This window comes from Scyliorhinus canicula, chromosome 15 (assembly GCF_902713615.1).
Source record: "Scyliorhinus canicula chromosome 15, sScyCan1.1, whole genome shotgun sequence".
Taxonomy (NCBI): Eukaryota; Metazoa; Chordata; class Chondrichthyes; order Carcharhiniformes; family Scyliorhinidae; genus Scyliorhinus; species Scyliorhinus canicula.
In genome coordinates, this window is record NC_052160.1 from 89,110,284 (window position 1) to 89,128,493 (window position 18,210).

Genomic DNA, 18,210 nt, shown 5'->3' on the forward strand with positions numbered 1-18,210 from the left:
ACTATTGCACACCTGAGCATCACACTAAGCCTTTATATCACACTGAGACACAAAGATTGCAATTATTGCACCTTTTGCTTGGCTATGCACCACAAAGCAAAAACATTCGCTTATCAAATAGTCGGTGCTGCCTTATGGAGTACACAGTGACAGTGCTGTATCATAGAGAATGCCGAGTATCTGGCGAATCATGTAGGATCTGTGGAGTGATATCAGCTAGTCACATGTAGATTGCAAATGAGTGCAGACTGTAAGAGCATTCCTTCAATAAATTTGTCAGTGGCTTGCAACCCTTGCAGTGCACAAACGTTAGTGGGGTGCCAGCTGCCTGAAACCCAACCAGGCCAACTACATTTTCAGAGGGCTATCAAAAAATATGTCAGATATGAACGAGACACAAAAATATTTAATAATAGGCGCATTTTTCTTCACTTGCATCTTGATGTGAAAGTAGTAATTATTCACTTCACTAAGATATTCAATGACTTCAGCAGAAGCAAGGTAACCTCTGAACTCGAGCCATAAACATATCCTCCCTCCCACACCCTGCCTGGCTTTTGCCTGGGCAAAGTTGCAAGTTGTGTTGCCATGTACCCACTTTTGATTCTATTAGCTCAGCTACACAGTGGAGTCATCACTTAGTCCATTTCTTTTTTAAAAGCAAGAAAAGTCCGAGATTCCCATCCAGCGTGGTAAAAATAAATTGTAGGCCCTCTGATGAAATGATTTGGTCCAAACTAATATCTATTCAAGTATTCAAACAATGTGCTGATATTATTTCACACTATGTTATAGAGAAATAGTACACCTGCCTTTAAGCAACTGAATACTTCATAGAACGACCTACTGCTGGGGAAAAACAAGGTCTTCATATAATAGAGCTTCAATGTTTATGACATCAAACCATCAAGGAATCAGAGCTCATCAGTGTGCTTCATTTGAAGACTTTCGGTAAGTTACTGCAGATTGTCTTTGTTCCACAGTCTCTCCCTCCTGTATTTAAAAATGACTTGTCCTTTAAATTAGGAGGATGCAGAAGGCCGCCAGATGGCTCAACAGGTAAATCTAGTGTAGTATTAAGGTCAGGTTCACTCTCTGATCAGTGCTACTTGGCCATTACAAAAGTCCTTGGCAATCTGGGTTAAGAAGCAAAAATAAAAGGCAGACCAGCTGTATTTCTGATCCCACTTGCTTCATGTGGGGGCTTAGATGAGGACAGGTTTGGATTAAAATAGCCTGCTGATAGCCGGCATCTCGATCAACACATGAGAAGTGGCGATGAGGGTGATGTACCAGAGGTATGATAGGGGTTCAGGGGTGGCGAATGCCCGAAGGTCTTCAGTCTATCCGACAGAAATGGGGGAGCAGAGGGGTAGGGGGAAAAGTTGCCAAATGGCTTTTACACTGTGCGCTGCATATTCATCGCTTTTTGGACCACACGCAAGGAACTTTAAAAAAATGCAAAAACATCAATTAAATGCAAACAAATACAAAACCGTAAATAAGGAGACCCTTTTATTTATTTTTTCAAAGCTTTCACATGTCTGATAGAATGCCATTATTATCTTTGCGTGATTTACTTCAGCTGCTGTCTGAAGCACTTCAATCAAAAAGGGTCAGGTTACAACAACCTTTGTGGCATATCTTATACCACTTTAATGAACATATAGTGTAAGCTCTTTACATCTCGATTTTATGTCCAAAGAAAGAAGGAATATGATACTCACATTAAGTGCTGCAAATGATGTATGTAATTGTATCAAATAGTTCAAACCAGGAGGCTGGTCTTAAATATTTTTCTTTGGAGATTCGAACTGTAGGTCGGATTGGCCTGGTAGGCAGCATTCTGACCTATGGGACTTTCAGCAAGGGGTGGTGGTCAGCAATTGTGTACAGAAGCCCTGCTTGATTTTCCTCTTATGGTCAATGGTAGCATCCCTCCAGCTGACTCGTCATAGACCAGAGATAGAATCTGATCTTCCTGTTCTGTATGAAACAGTTACTCATCACAGTCAGGTGCTGAGTTTCAATATTTGTAAGATTAGGGGACAGTTGGAAATAATACCCAAGTCCAAATCCAGAGGTGTTTTAATCCTACCATTTGCTCTGCAGATACAATTTAAAAGTCTGTAAAATTAGCATTTAGTTTCACTTATTAGCTGTAGTCAAAAAGGAATTCCTTTGCTTCTGTCAGGTAAGTGGTTTGTATATACTGTAATGTTGTTTAGATATATATCTAGTTCCAATGACAAACTGGCCAATTATGTATTGGGGAGGTAGTGGTATGGTCACTGGATGAGTAATCCAGAGACCCAGAGACATACTCTGGGAACCAGTGTTCAAATGGCAGATAGTGAAATTTGAATTCAATACAAGTCTGGAATTAAAAGTCCAAATGTGACCATTAAACCATTGTCAATTGTTGTGAACCCCCATCAGGTTCATTAATGTCCCTTAGGGAAGGAAATCTGCAATCTTTACCTGGTCTGACCTACATGTGATTCCAGATCCATGGCAATGTGGTTGATCCTTAAATACCCTCAAGGTTGGGCAATAAATGCTGGCCCAGCCAGCGAGGCCCACATCCCATGAATAAATAAAAAAAGTGTGCTGGTTGGGTAGGTAATGCTTCTGCAAAATAATATTACGAGTGCAATATTTTATGACAGTCATTTTCAAACTCAGGGTGTCGGGAGGGTCGTTGGGCCGTCGGTCGCGGTGTTCCCGATCGTGAGAATGAGTGCCTAATGGCTGCAACCGGCTATTAGAAACTCAGCCACGACCGGCTTTCAGAATACTGGCTATCCTGTGCACGCATGTCCTCTCAAGCAGTGCGCAGCCCGGAGCCCAGTGAGGCAGGCCGCCTCCTCCTGACGTCAGCATGCTGACCCAGTAGCAGATACGTTTTTTAAAATCGATGGAGTCTTCCCTCCAGAAGCGGCGGCAGAGAGCAGGTCACGCCCCGTACATTGACGTCACGTGTTCTGGGTGCGCAAGAGATTCCTCCATTTTTCTGCCAGCAGTGCTGGTTGAGCTCCAGTGCCTCTGGTGAAAAACCAATTAAAAAGCTGAAATGAAATGAAAATGAAATGAAATGAAAACCGCTTATTGTCACGAGTAGGCTTCAATGAAGTTACTGTGAAAAGCCCCTAGTCGCCACATTCCAGCGCCTATTTGGGGAGGCTGGCACGGGAATTGAACCGTGCTGCTGGCCTGCCTTGGTCTGCTTTAAAAGCCTGCGATTTAGAAACAAAGCAGTATAAAGATGATTTCTTAAGGTATGGGTTTATTAATTGTGCCACTGCAAATCAGGGAAGTATTGGCAAATGAAAGTTTAACCCTCCCAAAACTTCAAAGCATTTGAAGGCGAGTTCGAGGATAAACCTCCCGATTTTTTTTTAATGGATGCAGTGAGAACTTAAATCCTGAAGTCCTTGGGAGAAATGTAGCATTGAATGACAAAGCAAGTGAGATGGTGAGGACCAAGCAGGCTCACTTGTCACATTAAAAGGTAAGTGTAAATGGTTGGCCACGAAAGGCCAGCCGGCGTGGGCCACGAAGATCGGCCGGCTGGTAAAAATTGTAAAAAAGTTTGAAAAACACTATTTTATGACTCTCTCTTTAATTCGAGGTAAAATGGAGGAATGAGGAGGTCACATGATTGGCTTCAAAACCACCAAAGCCTAGACAACCTGGTTACCATGGGGATTGGCAGATCCAGGTTCCGACTTCCAGAGGGCAAGGTACTAAATGTTCACACTTGAAACAAAGGAAAGAGCAGCTAGGCCAACTGTGGGCAGCCTTGAGGGGAGGGCTGGGAGAGGAGGAGGAGGAGGAGGAGGGGGAGAGAGAAAGTCTGCAACTCATGTGACCAGCTGAGAGGAGAGTGTTAGCTTTCTGTGAACTACTAGGCAGAATATGGGTGTGAGAACGGTCTCTGGTCAAAGAGGCAGATCGTGTGCCACGCTTCTTTTAAATAAATTTTGAGGTTTTTTTTTCCAATTAAAGGGCAATTTTATTGTGGCCAATCTACCTATCCTGAACAAATTGGGGTTGTGGGGTCACACAGACACGGGGGAATGTGCAAACTCCTCATGGACAGTGACCTGGGGCCGGAATCGAACCCGGGTCCTTGGCGCCGTGAGGCAGCATTGCCAATAATAATAATAATAATCTTTTATTGTCACAAGTATGAAGTTACTGTGAAAAGCCCCTAGTCACCACATTCTGGCACCTGTTTGGGTAAGCTGGTACAGGAATTGTTCTGTATCATAAACCAGCTGTCTAGCTACTGGTGGCTAGCCACAGGGGCTGGTTTAGCTCACTGAGCTAAATCTCTGGCTTTTAAAGCAGACCAAGCAGGCCATCAGCACGGTTCGATTCCCGTGCCAGCCTCCCCGGACAGGCGCCGGAATGTGGCGACTAGGGCTTTTCACAGTAACTTCATTGAAGCCTACTCGTGACAATAAGCGATTTTCATTTAATTTCACTGAGCTAAACCAGCCCTTTGCACCAATCATTGCGCCACCATGCTGCCCTGATTGTGTGCCACTCTAAAGACTCTGGAAGATATGTCCTGGTAAGGCAGGGCAGAGAAATTGCCGGAGTGAGCCTTATTGCTGGCACACATTCAGGAATTCTTTCAACGACACACGTTACAAGTCGGCGAAACAATAATGAGACTAGTTACAGTTAAGGAGGACACAGACTGGTGAAATGATGAGATAAAATCTAACACCGAGAAACACAAGGTGATTAATTTTGATAGGAAGAATATTAAATTAAATGGTACAATTTTAAAGGGGAACAGGAACACAAAGATCTGGGAGTGCATGTACCCAAAACAGCACAAATCAGCCTTACGACTGACTTCGCTATATTGGTAAGCATCCCTGAATAGGTCAGCAGTTATTAACTGGGAGCTTTGCTCGTCCATTAAAAGTCAAGCACATTACACTCTCACTCTCCCTGGCGGGGAGGGTACAGACAATCAAGATGAAAGAACTGTCCAGGTTCCTCTTCCTGTTCAGGTCCAAACCGATCGACATCCCCAAGGCCTTTTTCAACTCGATAGATGATTATAGTGTTAGTGTGTGTGGGGGGGTTGTGGAGAGGGAGATCCAAGGATCCCCCAAAAAAGGCCTACAAAGAAGAAACAACATGGGGGGCCAGGCCTTCCTAACCCTACAGTACAATCACTGGGCAGCCACGGTGGAAAGAGTGAGGGGATTTGTGAAAGAACCAGACACGGAACAGGTGAGATGGAGGAGAGCTCCTGTACAGGGACGACCCTCTGGGCTCTCGCCACAGCAGTGCTCCCATCCCCACCAACAAAACACTCAACAAGCCCAGTGATGGCAGCCACCCTCAGAACCTGGAACTAGATTGACCAAAAAATCTAGCATGGTCCCCACCTGTGGCAATCATGGGTTCGCACCAGCCATGCTTCACACCACCTTTAAGAGGTGAAATCAGGACTGGCGGACACTGATGGTTAGAGACTTCTACACAGAGGACAGACTAGCGACCCGAGAAGAATTGATGGAGAGACTAGAGCTACCTAGTGGAAATGAACTCCGACATCGACAGGTTAAGAACTTTCTCTTCAGGAAGATGGCAGCATACCCACGGACCCTGAGACATACAATGTTAGAGGAGCTACTGGATGCGGTCAATCAGGGGAAGGGTAACTGCGGGGACCTGAAAGGACATGCTACCCACTGGACGAAACACAGGAAAAACGGGAGGAAGATAGGGACGCAAATAGGTGGGAACTCGAGCTAAGCACTGAACAGGGCCAACGCCACAAGGCTAAGCCTCATGCAGCTGAAAGTGGTGCAGAGACCACTTGACAAGAACCCGAATGAGGAGGTTCTTCCAGAATATGGAGGACAAATGTGAATGGTGCCAGGGAGGCCCAGCCAACCACATCCGCATAGAACATAGAACATAGAACAGTACAGCACAGAACAGGCCCTTCGGCCCTCAATGTTGTGCCGAGCAATGATCACCCTACTTAAACCCACGTAATCCGTATACCCGTAACCCAACAATCCCCCCATTAACCTTACACTACGGGCAATTTAGCATGGCCAATCCACCTAACCCGCACATCTTTGGACTGTGGGAGGAAACCGGAGCACCCGGAGGAAACCCACGCATACACGGGGAGGACGTGCAGACTCCACACAGACAGTGACCCAGCCGGGAATCGAACCTGGGACCCTGGAGCTGTGAAGCATTGATGCTAACCACCATGCTACCGTGAGGCCCCCATGTTTTGGGCATTCCCTAGACTTGCTGGGTTTTGGACAGCCTTTTACGATGCCATGTCCAAGGTTGTGGGGGTGAGGGTGGAGCCGTGCCGAAGAGTGGCAATCTTCGGGGTATCAGACCAGCCAGAACCATTCACAGGGAAAGAGGACCGATGGCCTTGCCTTTCTTCTTTAATTACCCGCTGGAGAATCCCGCTCGGCTGGTGATCAGTAGCACCCACAGCTACAGACTGGCTGGCAGACCTGTCGGAATTTCTCCATCTGGAGTGATCAAGGTCACTATCCGAGAGTCAGAGGATGGATTCCACAAAGCTTGGAGGCCATCCACCAACTTGTTCTAGTACCTATTCGAGCCAACAGCAATAGAGCAAAGGGAGGGCACAATGGAGCCCACAAAATTAAGGAACAGATAGAGAAGGGAGGGAGGGGAGGCCAGAGAGAGAGGAAGGGGAGGCCGGAACGCAGTTGAAACAAATAAGAGGGGGCCCAGTGAGGCCACAAGAAACAGAACCCCCAAAGAAACACCAACTGTCAGGGAGGTTGGGGACATGGGGGGGGGGGGGAAAGAAACAGAGAGAGAGAGAGAGAGAGAGAGAGAGAGAGAGAGAGAGAGAGAGAGAGAGAGAGAGAGAGAGAGAGAGAGAGAGAGAGAGAGAGAGAGAGACCACACACACAAGTAAATAGAAGTTAACAGCCCACTGTATAATAAGTAACCCAAGAAAAGATCCTGAAACAACAAAAGGAGGCGGCGGGGAGGGTGATCGGCACAAAGGGAGAGGTCATGTATATAGTGACGGACGCACATACCCTGTTGAATGTACACTGTGCAAATGTAAAAACTTTAATTAAAATATATTTAATTTTAAAAGTCAAACACACTGATGTGAAACTGGAGTCACATGTAGGCCAGGCCAGTTAAGGACAGCAGACTCAAGTTCAATTTATTTTTCCACACTGTGCTGATTTATAACCCACGGCTTGATTTTGGCATACATCACAAAAGCTGCATTAACAGTCTTCTCACAGGATGGGGTGTCTAAATTTTTAGCAGCAGTCACATTCTTGGAATTCCTGCCCGTTATCCCTACTTTCTGTCTCCTTCCACTTAGTCCAATTTTCTAACCAGGTCAATTATTTAATTCCAGGAGTTTCAACTTTAACAATCTCTTATGAAGGACTTCATCAAATAGAATAGAATAGAACAGTACAGCACAGAACAGGCCCTTCGGCCCTCGATGTTGTGCCGAGCAATGATCACCCTACTCAAACCCACGTATCCACCCTATACCCGTAACCCAACAATCGCCGATGCTCAAAGTGGTGAGCGCAATACCGCAGATAGTTCAAACTCCAGGATAGAAACCAACTATTACAGTGCCACATGCATAAAATTTGGTGATCCATTCGGTGATTTTAACTGTTCACGCTCACAGCAAAAATGAATTGCTCTGGCTTGGGGTAATAGACTGGAATCCATTTCTTTTTTACTTCAGCGACATTAAAGCACTAGTTTCTGAACTGACAGGTCAAGCGCTCAATGCCTAAATTAATCAAGTACATGTCCAAAAGAACCAGTTTGTTTTATTTGCTGGAAGTTTCCACAAAGAATTGTGGCTTAGCAAAGAACCGGCAAATAAAAGGAAAAACAACAGTAAGGATGTGAATTTTCTACATACAGACATAATGGGTGTCTCGAATGTTTTTTAAAAAACAAAAACAAAAGGCACACTGAATTCTGGAAGTCTGTTTATCTTTGGAGGAATGATTTGAAAACAAGTTAGATATAGCTCTTCTGGTTAAAGGAATCAAAGGATGTGGGAGGAAAGCGGGAACAGGTTATCGAGTTTGGATGATCAGCCATGGACCTCGGGACCTGATGAAATGTATCCCTGAATGTTGTGGGAGGCTAGGGAGGAAATTGTGGGAGGCTAGGGAGGAATTTGTGGAGGCTAGGGAGGAAATTGCGGGTGCCCTAGCAGAGATATTTGAATCGTCGACAACCAAAGGTGAGGTGCCTGAAGATTGGAAGGTAGCAAATGTTGTGCCTTTAAGGAGGGCCGCAGGGAAAAGCCTGGGTACTACAGACCGGTGAGCCTAACGTCCGTGATGGGTAAGTTATTAGAAGGTATTCTGAGAGGTGGGATCTACAGACATTTAAATAAAATAAATAAAACCTTTTATTGTCACAAGTAGGCTTACATTAACACTGCAATTAAGTTACTGTGAAAAGCCCCTAGTCGCCACATTCCGGCACCTGTTCGGGTACAGAGGAAGAATTCAGAATTCTCAGCTGGTACGGGAATTGAACCTGCGCTGCTGTGCTTGTTCTGTATCACAAACCAGCTGTCTAGCCCACTGAGCTAAGAGGCAAGGACTGATTAGGGACAGTCAGCATGGCTTTGTGAGAGGAAATCATGTCTCACTCATTTTGAAGGGGTAAACAATTGCAGTGCAGTCGACATTGTCTACATGGACTTTAACAAGGCCTTTGACAAGGTACCGCATGGTAGGTTGTTGCACAAGGTAAAATCTCATGTGATCCAGGGTGAGGTAGCCAATTGGATACAAAATTGGCTTGACGACAGGAGATACTAAGGGTGGTTTAGACTTTAGAGGATTGTTTTTCAAACTGGAGGCCTGTTACCAGCAGTGTGCATCAGAGATCGATGCTGGATCCACTGTTATTTGTTATTTATATTAATGATTTGGATGAGAACTTAGGAGGCAGGATGTGTACATTTACAGATGACACCATGATTGGCGGCATAGTGGATAGTGAAGAAGGTCATCTAGGATTGCAACGGGATCTTGATCAATTGGGCCAGTGGGCAGTGAACGACAGACGGAGTTTAATTTAGATAAATGTGAGGTGATGCATTTTAGTAGATTGAATCGGGGTAGGACCTACTCAGTTAATGGTAGGGTGTTGGGGAGATTAATAGATCTAGGAGTACGGGTCAGAGCTCCTTGAAAGTGGAGTCACAGGTGGACAGTGTGCTGAAGAAGGCATTTGGCATGCTTGGTTTCATTGGTCGGAACACTGAATTCAGGAGTTGGGACATCTTGCTGAAGTTGTACAAGACATTAGTAAGGCCATACTTGGAATACAATTCTAGTCACCCTATTATAGAAAGGATATTATTAAACTAGATAGGGTGCAGAAAAGATTTACGAGGATGTTATCAGGACTTGATGATTTGAGTTATAAGGAGAGGCTGGATAGACTGGGACGTTTCTCCCTGGAGCGTAGGAGGCTTAGGGGTGAGTTCTATAAAATAATTAGGGGCATAGATAAGGTAGTCAACATCTTTTCCCAATGGTAGGGAAGTCTAAAACTAGAAGATATAGGTTTAAGGTGAGAGACACAAAAGGGTCCAGAGGGGTAATTTTTTCATACAGAGTGGTGAGTGTCTGGAACGGGCTGCCAGTGGCAGTAGTAGAGGCAGGTACAATTTTGTCTTTTAAGAAGCATTTAGACAGTTATATGGTCAGATGGGTAAAGAAAGATATGGATCAAATGCGTGAAATTGGGACTAGCTTAGTGGTAAAATCTGGGCAGCATGGACAAGTTAGGCTGAAGGGCCTGTTTCCATGCTGTAAACCTCGGACTCCATGAATGACGGTGCAGGCTTGAAGGGCCGAATAGCCTCCTTCTTCTCCTATTTTCCATGTTATACTGATCTGTTTGCATTGCAGTGATCACCCTAAACACCAGATGTCAGTTTATATAAGTTGACCTTTGAAGCCTCAAAATAAATCCCTCCAGAAACAGGGCACAACTCATAAGGCGAGTAGAAGTGAACTGCTTGTGTGGGTCCGGGTGGTCGTCATTTTGAAATGTCATCTTTCAAAGATACAGGATGTCATAAACCACTGAGCATCGATCTTCGCAACACAGCCTGTAACGCCTGCTTGATACCTTGTGTCCAGTAAAAGGCAGCAATGAGTAAAGCATGCATTTGTGGGGTGAAATGTTGAGGCTGATTATTAATGAGAGTCTGTCATTGATGTAAAGTGGGGGTCCGGGCAGCACGGTGATGCAGTGGTTAGCACTGCTGCCTCATGGCACCGATGACCCATGGTTGATCCCAGCCCTGGGTCACTGTCCGTGTGGAATTTGCACATTCTCCCTGTGTCTGCGTGGGTCTCACCCCCACAACCCAAAGATGTGTGTGGATTGGCCACGCTAAATTGCCCCTTAATTGGTAAAATTTTACAAAAAGTAGGGGTTGACCCGCAAGCAGAGTATGTGCAAAACCATCACTTTTGGGGCCGGGAAAATGGAGTCATCATATACTTTGTCTCGGCTTACATGCTGTGATTTACAGAGCTAAAAAGGCAGTTCAGGCAAATACCATCATTCTCCAATCTCCTTCCGGTGCCACAGCACTGAAAGGGCCCTCAAAGCTACAAATGACATCCAGGTGATAATGACTGAGGTCATGTATCCCCTCCTCATCCCATTCAGCCTGTTTCCTTTGACAGCATTGACCACTCCATTCCAACACCTCTTCTTGGTCATCTAGTAGCCTGGTTCTATTGACATCCATCCAAACACAGCCAGAGAATCACCTGTAGTGGCTTCTCTTCCTGCTCGCTTATTGTTACCTCCTGGAGTTCCCCTACGGATTGATCCTTGGCCCCCTCGTAATTTTCATCTACATGTTGCACTTCAGCAACATCATCAGAAAATACATCAGGTTCCAGATAAAATTTTGAAGGCTATTCGGCCCATGGAGTCTGCACCAGCCCTTGGAAAGAGCATGCTAATCAACAACACTCTTCTTGACACCGCGCCCCCCCCCTCCCCTCCCGAGCTTGGATTCATCATGTGCCTTGTCCAACGCCAAGTAATGGATGAGAAGGAATGTTCTCCAATTAAATATTGGCAACTGAAGCCATGGTTTTTGATCTCTGCCACAAACTGCTCCCCATCTCATGGACTCCATCCCACGTCTTGGCCATTCTCCAAGGCTGAAGCAGACTTTGTAGCTGCTTCATCCTTAGAAGTCCTTCAATTGTAGAACAGTTCCCAAGAATTGAAAGGTGAAAACACCGAACCTGAACTCTCTGACTACTAGATCATTTTAGCTTAACCTGTCCAGCAGGAAGTGAGTCAGGCGCAAGTGTCACACCCCTGCTGAATGCCCAGTGACTGCAGAGGAGCATAATATTAGGATGTAAAAAGGGAATCTAGCACAAACCTGCCATATTCTCACTGAGGAAGTTAAAATGATGCAGCAACACCCCCCCCCCCCCCCCGAACCCCAGCACGCACCTCTTCTGCTGAATAATGCTGATTTAATTACCTGCACAGTGTGTTTTCCAGGACCAACACAGCAGTTGAATTTTATTATGTCATTAGTGCGATACAATAAAGTTTGTTTACTTATAACTATTCTGATAAGTACAACAAATACCAGCAACCTAATCATTTGTGAACCTTGTATGCCCTCTGAAGCTTTTCAAGCCATATGATTTTTGGTTTTAAAAAGATGTCACTTAAGGATTCAGCGAATCCCTGAACCAACAACAATCTGGAAAAGAACAGTCAAGGAGGCAAAGCAGCAACGCAGAAGGAGTTTGACAGGAATGCATGTTATTGTGTGAAAGAACTAAAAGTTGTGTTTGCATAAAAATGAACCATTGCAATTAGTTTCCATTGTATATCATCAAGCCGTATCCTGTTCGTTGGTTTTCTGTTATCAATTTACAACCTGCTGCAGTGATAGCCTGTCACCACTAGATTGTCTAAAGTTTAAGTCTCCCTCCTTGTCACCATCCCATTAAAACTTGTTTTGTTGACACTCTGAAGTCAACAGGTTCAACCAGATAAGTGGATTGTTCCCACAGCTGTAAAGAGACGAGTTCCCACAATGTGGTTATGTAGCATTTCATGTACTGTAAGAATTAATTGTGCCGGACAGAAATAAACACAAAAACGCAACTAAAAATAAAACACTTAACTCCACTGGTCCTCCTGTTCTGCATTCCTATGCTCTTCATAATCCGTTTTTAACCTTGCATTTTATTTTTGTTTTATTTCACCAAACATCCCAGCAGAAAATGCTCAGCAGGTTAGACGGTATCTGGGGAAACTGAGTTAATGTATAGTGGGGGATTCGCCACTGACTTGCCTGCTGACACTTTCTGCCATTTTCGGCTCTTATTTCAGATTTCCAGCAGAGGTTTTTGTTTGTATTTTTCTTTTGTTCTAACACTGTTGCAAACCTTTTAAAAGTTTACAAGCTTTCATCTGTTGCTTCCTCGATTTCAGTTATAGTTTATATTTACAGCTCGGAGAAAGGTTAGTTTTCATTGGATCAGCTTTAAAAGCTATGTTCAGCCATCTGAATTCATACTCAAGTCAACTTTGATCCACTTTTTTATGTCCAACCCAGGTGAAGGACCAATTTTCTGATAAACAACTGAGAGCCAATGCCTCTAATTTTCAATTTTTAATGGAAGAACGGTTTAAAGGGACGGCACAGTGCTACCTCACAGCACTGGCAGAGTCCCGGGTTCAATTCCGACCTGTCTGTGTGGAGTTTGACATTCTTCCCGTGTCTACGTGGTTTCCCTCCGGGTGCTCCGATTTCCTCCCACAGTCCAAAGATGTGCAGGTTAGGCAGATTGGCCATGTTAAATTGATCCTCAGGTGTCCAAGGTTAGGTGGGGTTACGGGGATGGGGTGGAGGAGTGGCTAGGTAGAGTACTCTTTCAGAGGGTCGCTGCAGACTTGATGGGCCGAATGGCTTCCTTCTGCACTGTAGGGATTCTATGAATTGCTGAAATCATTCCACAAAGCATCAATAGAAATCCCCGAATCCCTTCGAATAAAGTCAGAATTTCATTCACTGTTATAAACTGACTCCCATTCCCAAATTGTAATCAACTGCACTATCTGAAAGCCTGTTCTTGTTAACAGTACAACACTGTTGAGATGATAGGACTATGTCTTACCAGTCTTTCTGGGAGACATTTTTGTTGTAAATGTGGCCTGTCAGGTTCCTGTATGGAGGACAGATGCACTTGCATCTCACATCTTCAGAGCTCTAGAAGAGAAACAAATCAGAAATTGGTTAAGAATCCCTTCACACCACTAAAATTCAGTTAAGATATATTCTACATACCCGTTCCTTGCACTATATAATAGGTCAGGAGGATAGAAAGCTTTTGATAAACCCCCCCACCCTAAAGTGGGGCTGTGAAGCAACAAAACAAGCAGGAAGGCCAAAACTGAAATATAAAGAAAACCACACAGGTTTAAAATTTGAAATTTAAAACAGAATTTTCTGGAAACTTACAATTGGATGACCATCATTAGAGTGAAAGAAAAAAAGGGGACAAATAAAAAAAAAGGAAAACATATAGAGGGGAGAAGAAAAGTGAGAGAGGAAAGGAGATCATCAAGATATGGAATGTTTGAGAACTCGAATGTAGAGTTGTATTTTGGAAAATAACATGGTTCTAAAGAAACATTTTTGTCCATTAACCTGTCTTTTCGCTTTCAACTATTGATTTCGCTGTTTTCTATTCCCTATTTCTATTTGAAAAGATCAAACCATTTATTCCCCCCCCTCAACAAAAATTAGACAAATGAGCCTTTTAAATCAATCGAGAATAACTTGCCAGTCATGAATGAGCCAATAGTGTCAACTTATTGCAATATCATGTGACCATCAGTCTTGACCCTTAAATCTGCTGCCCCCTTACAAGATCAAGCATCAAAATCACAGAATCCCTTCTCTTCTTCTACTTGGGCAGTTGCTCAACATCAAGGATGATTTGCTTCTATTCCGGGGAAGTGGGTTCTGTGGTGGCTGAAAAGTCCGATCCTGGATCCACAGACTCTGCTACAGAATTGGCAGGTGGTGATTGATGAGGTGGATGGGACGCTCTGGATTCTGCGCTCTCCTTCAGCTGTTTATCCTTGGCCTCCGTGTGTTTCACCCTACGATGCTCATGGTGATTGGCACCTTTGTGGAAACCTTTTCACCAGTTTGTGCATTCGAAGGCACCCGATTCCCATGGTGGGATATTGGATTTCTTTAAGGAGGTTTTCAGAGTGTTCTTGTAGAGCTTTCTTTCCCCCCTGGTGATCGCTTGCCATTCCGGAGCTCAAGTAGAGCACTTGTTTTTGAGTCTTGTGTTGGGCATGTGGGCAATGTGGCCTGCCCATTTCAGCTGGTCGAGTGTGACCAGCGCCTTGATACGGGGGATACTGGCATTGGGGAGGATGCTCACGTTGGTACGTCTATCTTGCCAGTGGATTTGCAGGATTTCATGGAGGCAGTATTGGTGATCTCTCTCCAAGGATTTGAGGTGTCTGCTGTACATTGTCCACGTGTTTCTGATACATACAGGAGGAAGAATACCACGGCTGCTCTGTGGACTATGAGCTTGGCGTTGCGTTTGAGGTCTCAGTGTTCAAACACTCTGTTCCTCAGGCATCCAAAGACTGCACTGGTGCATTTGAGTCGATGTTGGATTTCACCGTCAATGTCTGGTCGCACTGAGAGGAGGTTCCCGAAGCATGGGAAATGAAAATTAAATGAAATTAAAATCACTTATTATCACGAGTAGGCTTCAATTAAGTTACTGTGAAAAGCCCCTAGTCGCCACATTCCGGCACCTGTCCGGGGAGGCTGGTACGGGAAATGATCCACATTGTCCAAAGGCTCAATGTGGACATTGATGGTTGGGGAGGCAGTTTTGTGTGGCACAAGCAGCTGGTAGAGAACCTTTGTTTTTCGGATGTTTAGTGGGAAGCCCATTCCTCTCTCGTACCTCAGTGAACGCGTCAATGATAGTTTGCAGCTCGGCCTCAGAATGTACACACACAGGTATCGTCTGCTTACTACAGGTTGATGACAAAAGTTGGGATGGTCTTGTTTCTGGCCTGGAGGGGAAGATTTAACAGTTTGGAGAAGAACATTGGTGCGATGACGTAGCCCTGTTTGACCCCAGTTTGCACAGGTATTGCGTCTCGTGATTCCGTTTGTGAGGATCACGGCTTGGATGTCATTGTGGAGCAGGAGGAGAATGGTGATGAATCTCGGTGGGCAGCTGAATTGGAGGAGGATGCTCCACAATCCATCACGATCGACAGTCGGAAGGCCTTTGCGAGATTGAAGAAGGCCATGTCCAGAGGTTGTTGCTGCTCCGTGGACTTTTCCTGGATTTATCGGGCGCTGAAGATCATGCCCATTGTGTCTCTAGAGGATAGAAGCTTCACTGAGACTCAGGGAGGAGCTCGTCCGCCACTGGGAGGAGGTGGTCGAGTATTCTCGCGATGACCTTTCCCATGGCGGAGAATAAGGAAATCCCTCTGTAATTTCCACAGTCGGAGCGGTCTCCTTTCTTGAAGATGGTCACAATTAAGGCTTTTTCCCAGTTGCGGGTGAGGAGGTTGTGGATTCTTGTCAAGAGTGCATTTCCGTTAGATTTTAGTACTTCCAGGGGCTGGTTTAGCTCACTGAGCTAAATCGCTGGCTTTTAAAGCAGACCAAGCAGGCCAGCAGCACGGTTCGATTCCCGTACCAGCCTCCCCGGACAGGCGCCGGAATGTGGCGACTAGGGGCTTTTCACAGTAACTTCATTGAAGCCTACTCGTGACAATAAGCTATTTTCATTTCATTTCAATTCTGTGGGGATTCCATCTGCGCTAGTGGTCTTGTTGTTCTTCAGCTGTCGGATGAATTTTTTGACATCTCGGCGAGGTGGGGTTGCGCTGAGTTGGTGGCGGGATGGTATCGAGAACGCTTGTGCCAAAGACTGTGTCTTGGTTGAGGAGGTCCTCAAAGTGCTCTTTCCAGCGAGTGTTGACTGCCGCTCTGTCTTTGATGAGCACCTCTCCATTTTGGCTCTAAAGTGGGGTGGTTCCTGGATACCCGGGACTGTAGATGGTTTTGATTGTGCTGAGGAAGCCGTGCACATCATTGTTGTCAGTGAGCTGCTGAGCTCCTGCGCTCTTTCCACGCACCATCTCTTCTTTAGGTCACGCGCTCTTTGTTGCACCTTGGCCTTCAGTCGCCTGTAAGTTGGTGTCCGGTCACATGAGTATTGGTGGAGCTGCCAGTTCAGAAATGCCTTGCACTTGCGGTCAAGAAGACCCTGGATCTCCTGATTGTTCTCATCGAACCAGTCTTGGTGCTTCCTGGTCAAGAGCCCAAGTGTCTCCTCGCACTCGCAGTTGCTGACTATGGTGGCTTTTAAGGCGGGCCAGGTGCTGTGGCCGTTTTGCAGCTCTGGCTCGTTGGTTGTCACCAGTTTAGCTGTGAGGCGCCAACGGAGTTGCTCTTTCTTCTCGGGGTCTTTGAGTCCAGCGACATTGAGTCTCCTGCGGCAGAGTTTCTTCTGCCTGTGCCGGGGTGAAGCAAGGGTGATGAATGGATTAGTCAGTGGTCTGTCCAGAAGTCATCGGTTCTGATCATGGTGCGGGTGCAGCGGACATCTTTGCGGTCCCTTGCCCGGACAATGCTGTAGTCCATTAAGTGCCTGAGTTTGAAGCGGGGTGTTGCCATAAGGTCTTCCCTTGCCCCTCTGGCAGAACCGGGTGGTTTGTGATGATAAGGTCTTGTTCTAAACATTTTGTCAGGACTCCGTTGGTATTTGTTTTCCCCACGCCTTCCCTGCCGAGCACGCCATTCCAACGGTGTGCGTCCTTCCCGACTCTAACATTGAAGTTGCCAAAGAAAATCAGCTTGTTTCCCTTTGGGATGCAGAGCACCCGGAGGAAAACCACAGACACAAGGGGAGAACATGCAGACTCCACACAGTCACCCACGGTCTGAATTGGGGAGGCACGGTAGCTCAGCGGTTAGCACTTTTGCTTCACAGCCCCAGGGACTCAGGTTCAATTCTGGCTTGGGTCATTGTCTGTGTGGAGTCTGCATGTTCTCCCCATGTCTGCGTGGGTTTCCTCCAGGTGCTCCGGTTTCCTCCCAAAAGTCACGAAAGACATTCTGAATTCTTTCTCTGTGTACCCGAATAGGTGCCGGAATGTGGCGACTAGGGACTTTTCACAGTAATCTTATTGCAGTATTAATGTAAACCTACTTGTGACAATAAAAATTATTAATTGAACCCGGGTATTGTGAGCCAACAGTGCTAACCACTGTGACACTAACGGAGAACATTAGAGGTATTATTCTCAAAGTAACTACTTTTCAACTCACAGAATCTGTCTTAAAATGGCTGCCATTACTGCAGCGAGCGGTTAGGATCTGGAATGCACTGTCTGACAGTGTAGTGAAAGCAAATTCAATCGCGGCAATCAAGGGGGAATTGGATTATCTTAAAAGGAAGCAGGCACTGAGGTGAAGGTAGGGAAGTGGTACAAGGTGAACTCCTCCTTTTGAGATCCAGGACAGGCATGATGGGCCAAATGATAGTCACACCGTCTGCAGTGTGGATCGCATTAAAAGCGGTGATTGGGGGAGATCATCTCGTATAAGTCACATATGGACAGGTTGAACAGACGGGAGTATCAGGAGGTAGTAGTGACCCAACGGCAGAGCTTTTAGCGCTTGGGAAGATGCAAATTGCACCACACAGGTCGTGTGGTGCGATAAACCAGGTGTCTGTAACACGCGGTATACAAACTATGTATTCAGAGTTTGGATATTCAAAGGAGTTGGGTAAACTCTGTGGGAGGGAGTTTAGTGAAAACTGGACCCCTTTCCCTATTGATTCCCATATACCCGTGATGAACCCTAAGGAAGGGAGTAGAGTCATGGCCAGTCTTGCTGAATGGGAGGAAATCCTCTATAATTACTCAAATAAAAAATGGCCCAAGGGTGGAGTGAGGTGACACTCCGATATCAGATCTGGGATCCAAAGGGAAAAATTGTTGGAACCACTCCCATAAAGAGGTGGGTAAATAAGCTCCCAAGCTCAGCAAGGCGATTGTGATCTCCAGTTGCCTAGAACA

At 45.6% G+C, this 18,210-nt stretch overlaps 1 protein-coding gene across 2 annotated transcripts in view; it reads right to left on the reverse strand.

Annotated features, from left to right (window-relative positions):
• Positions 1-18,210, reverse strand: part of tmem9 (transmembrane protein 9) — a 103,222-nt gene that overhangs the window by 79,225 nt on the left and 5,787 nt on the right. For both annotated transcript variants that reach the window (XM_038820979.1, XM_038820978.1), the window contains exon 2: positions 13,239-13,330. In XM_038820979.1, coding sequence (XP_038676907.1) covers positions 13,239-13,330 — 92 coding nt within the window. The remainder of the gene's footprint in view (positions 1-13,238; positions 13,331-18,210) is intronic.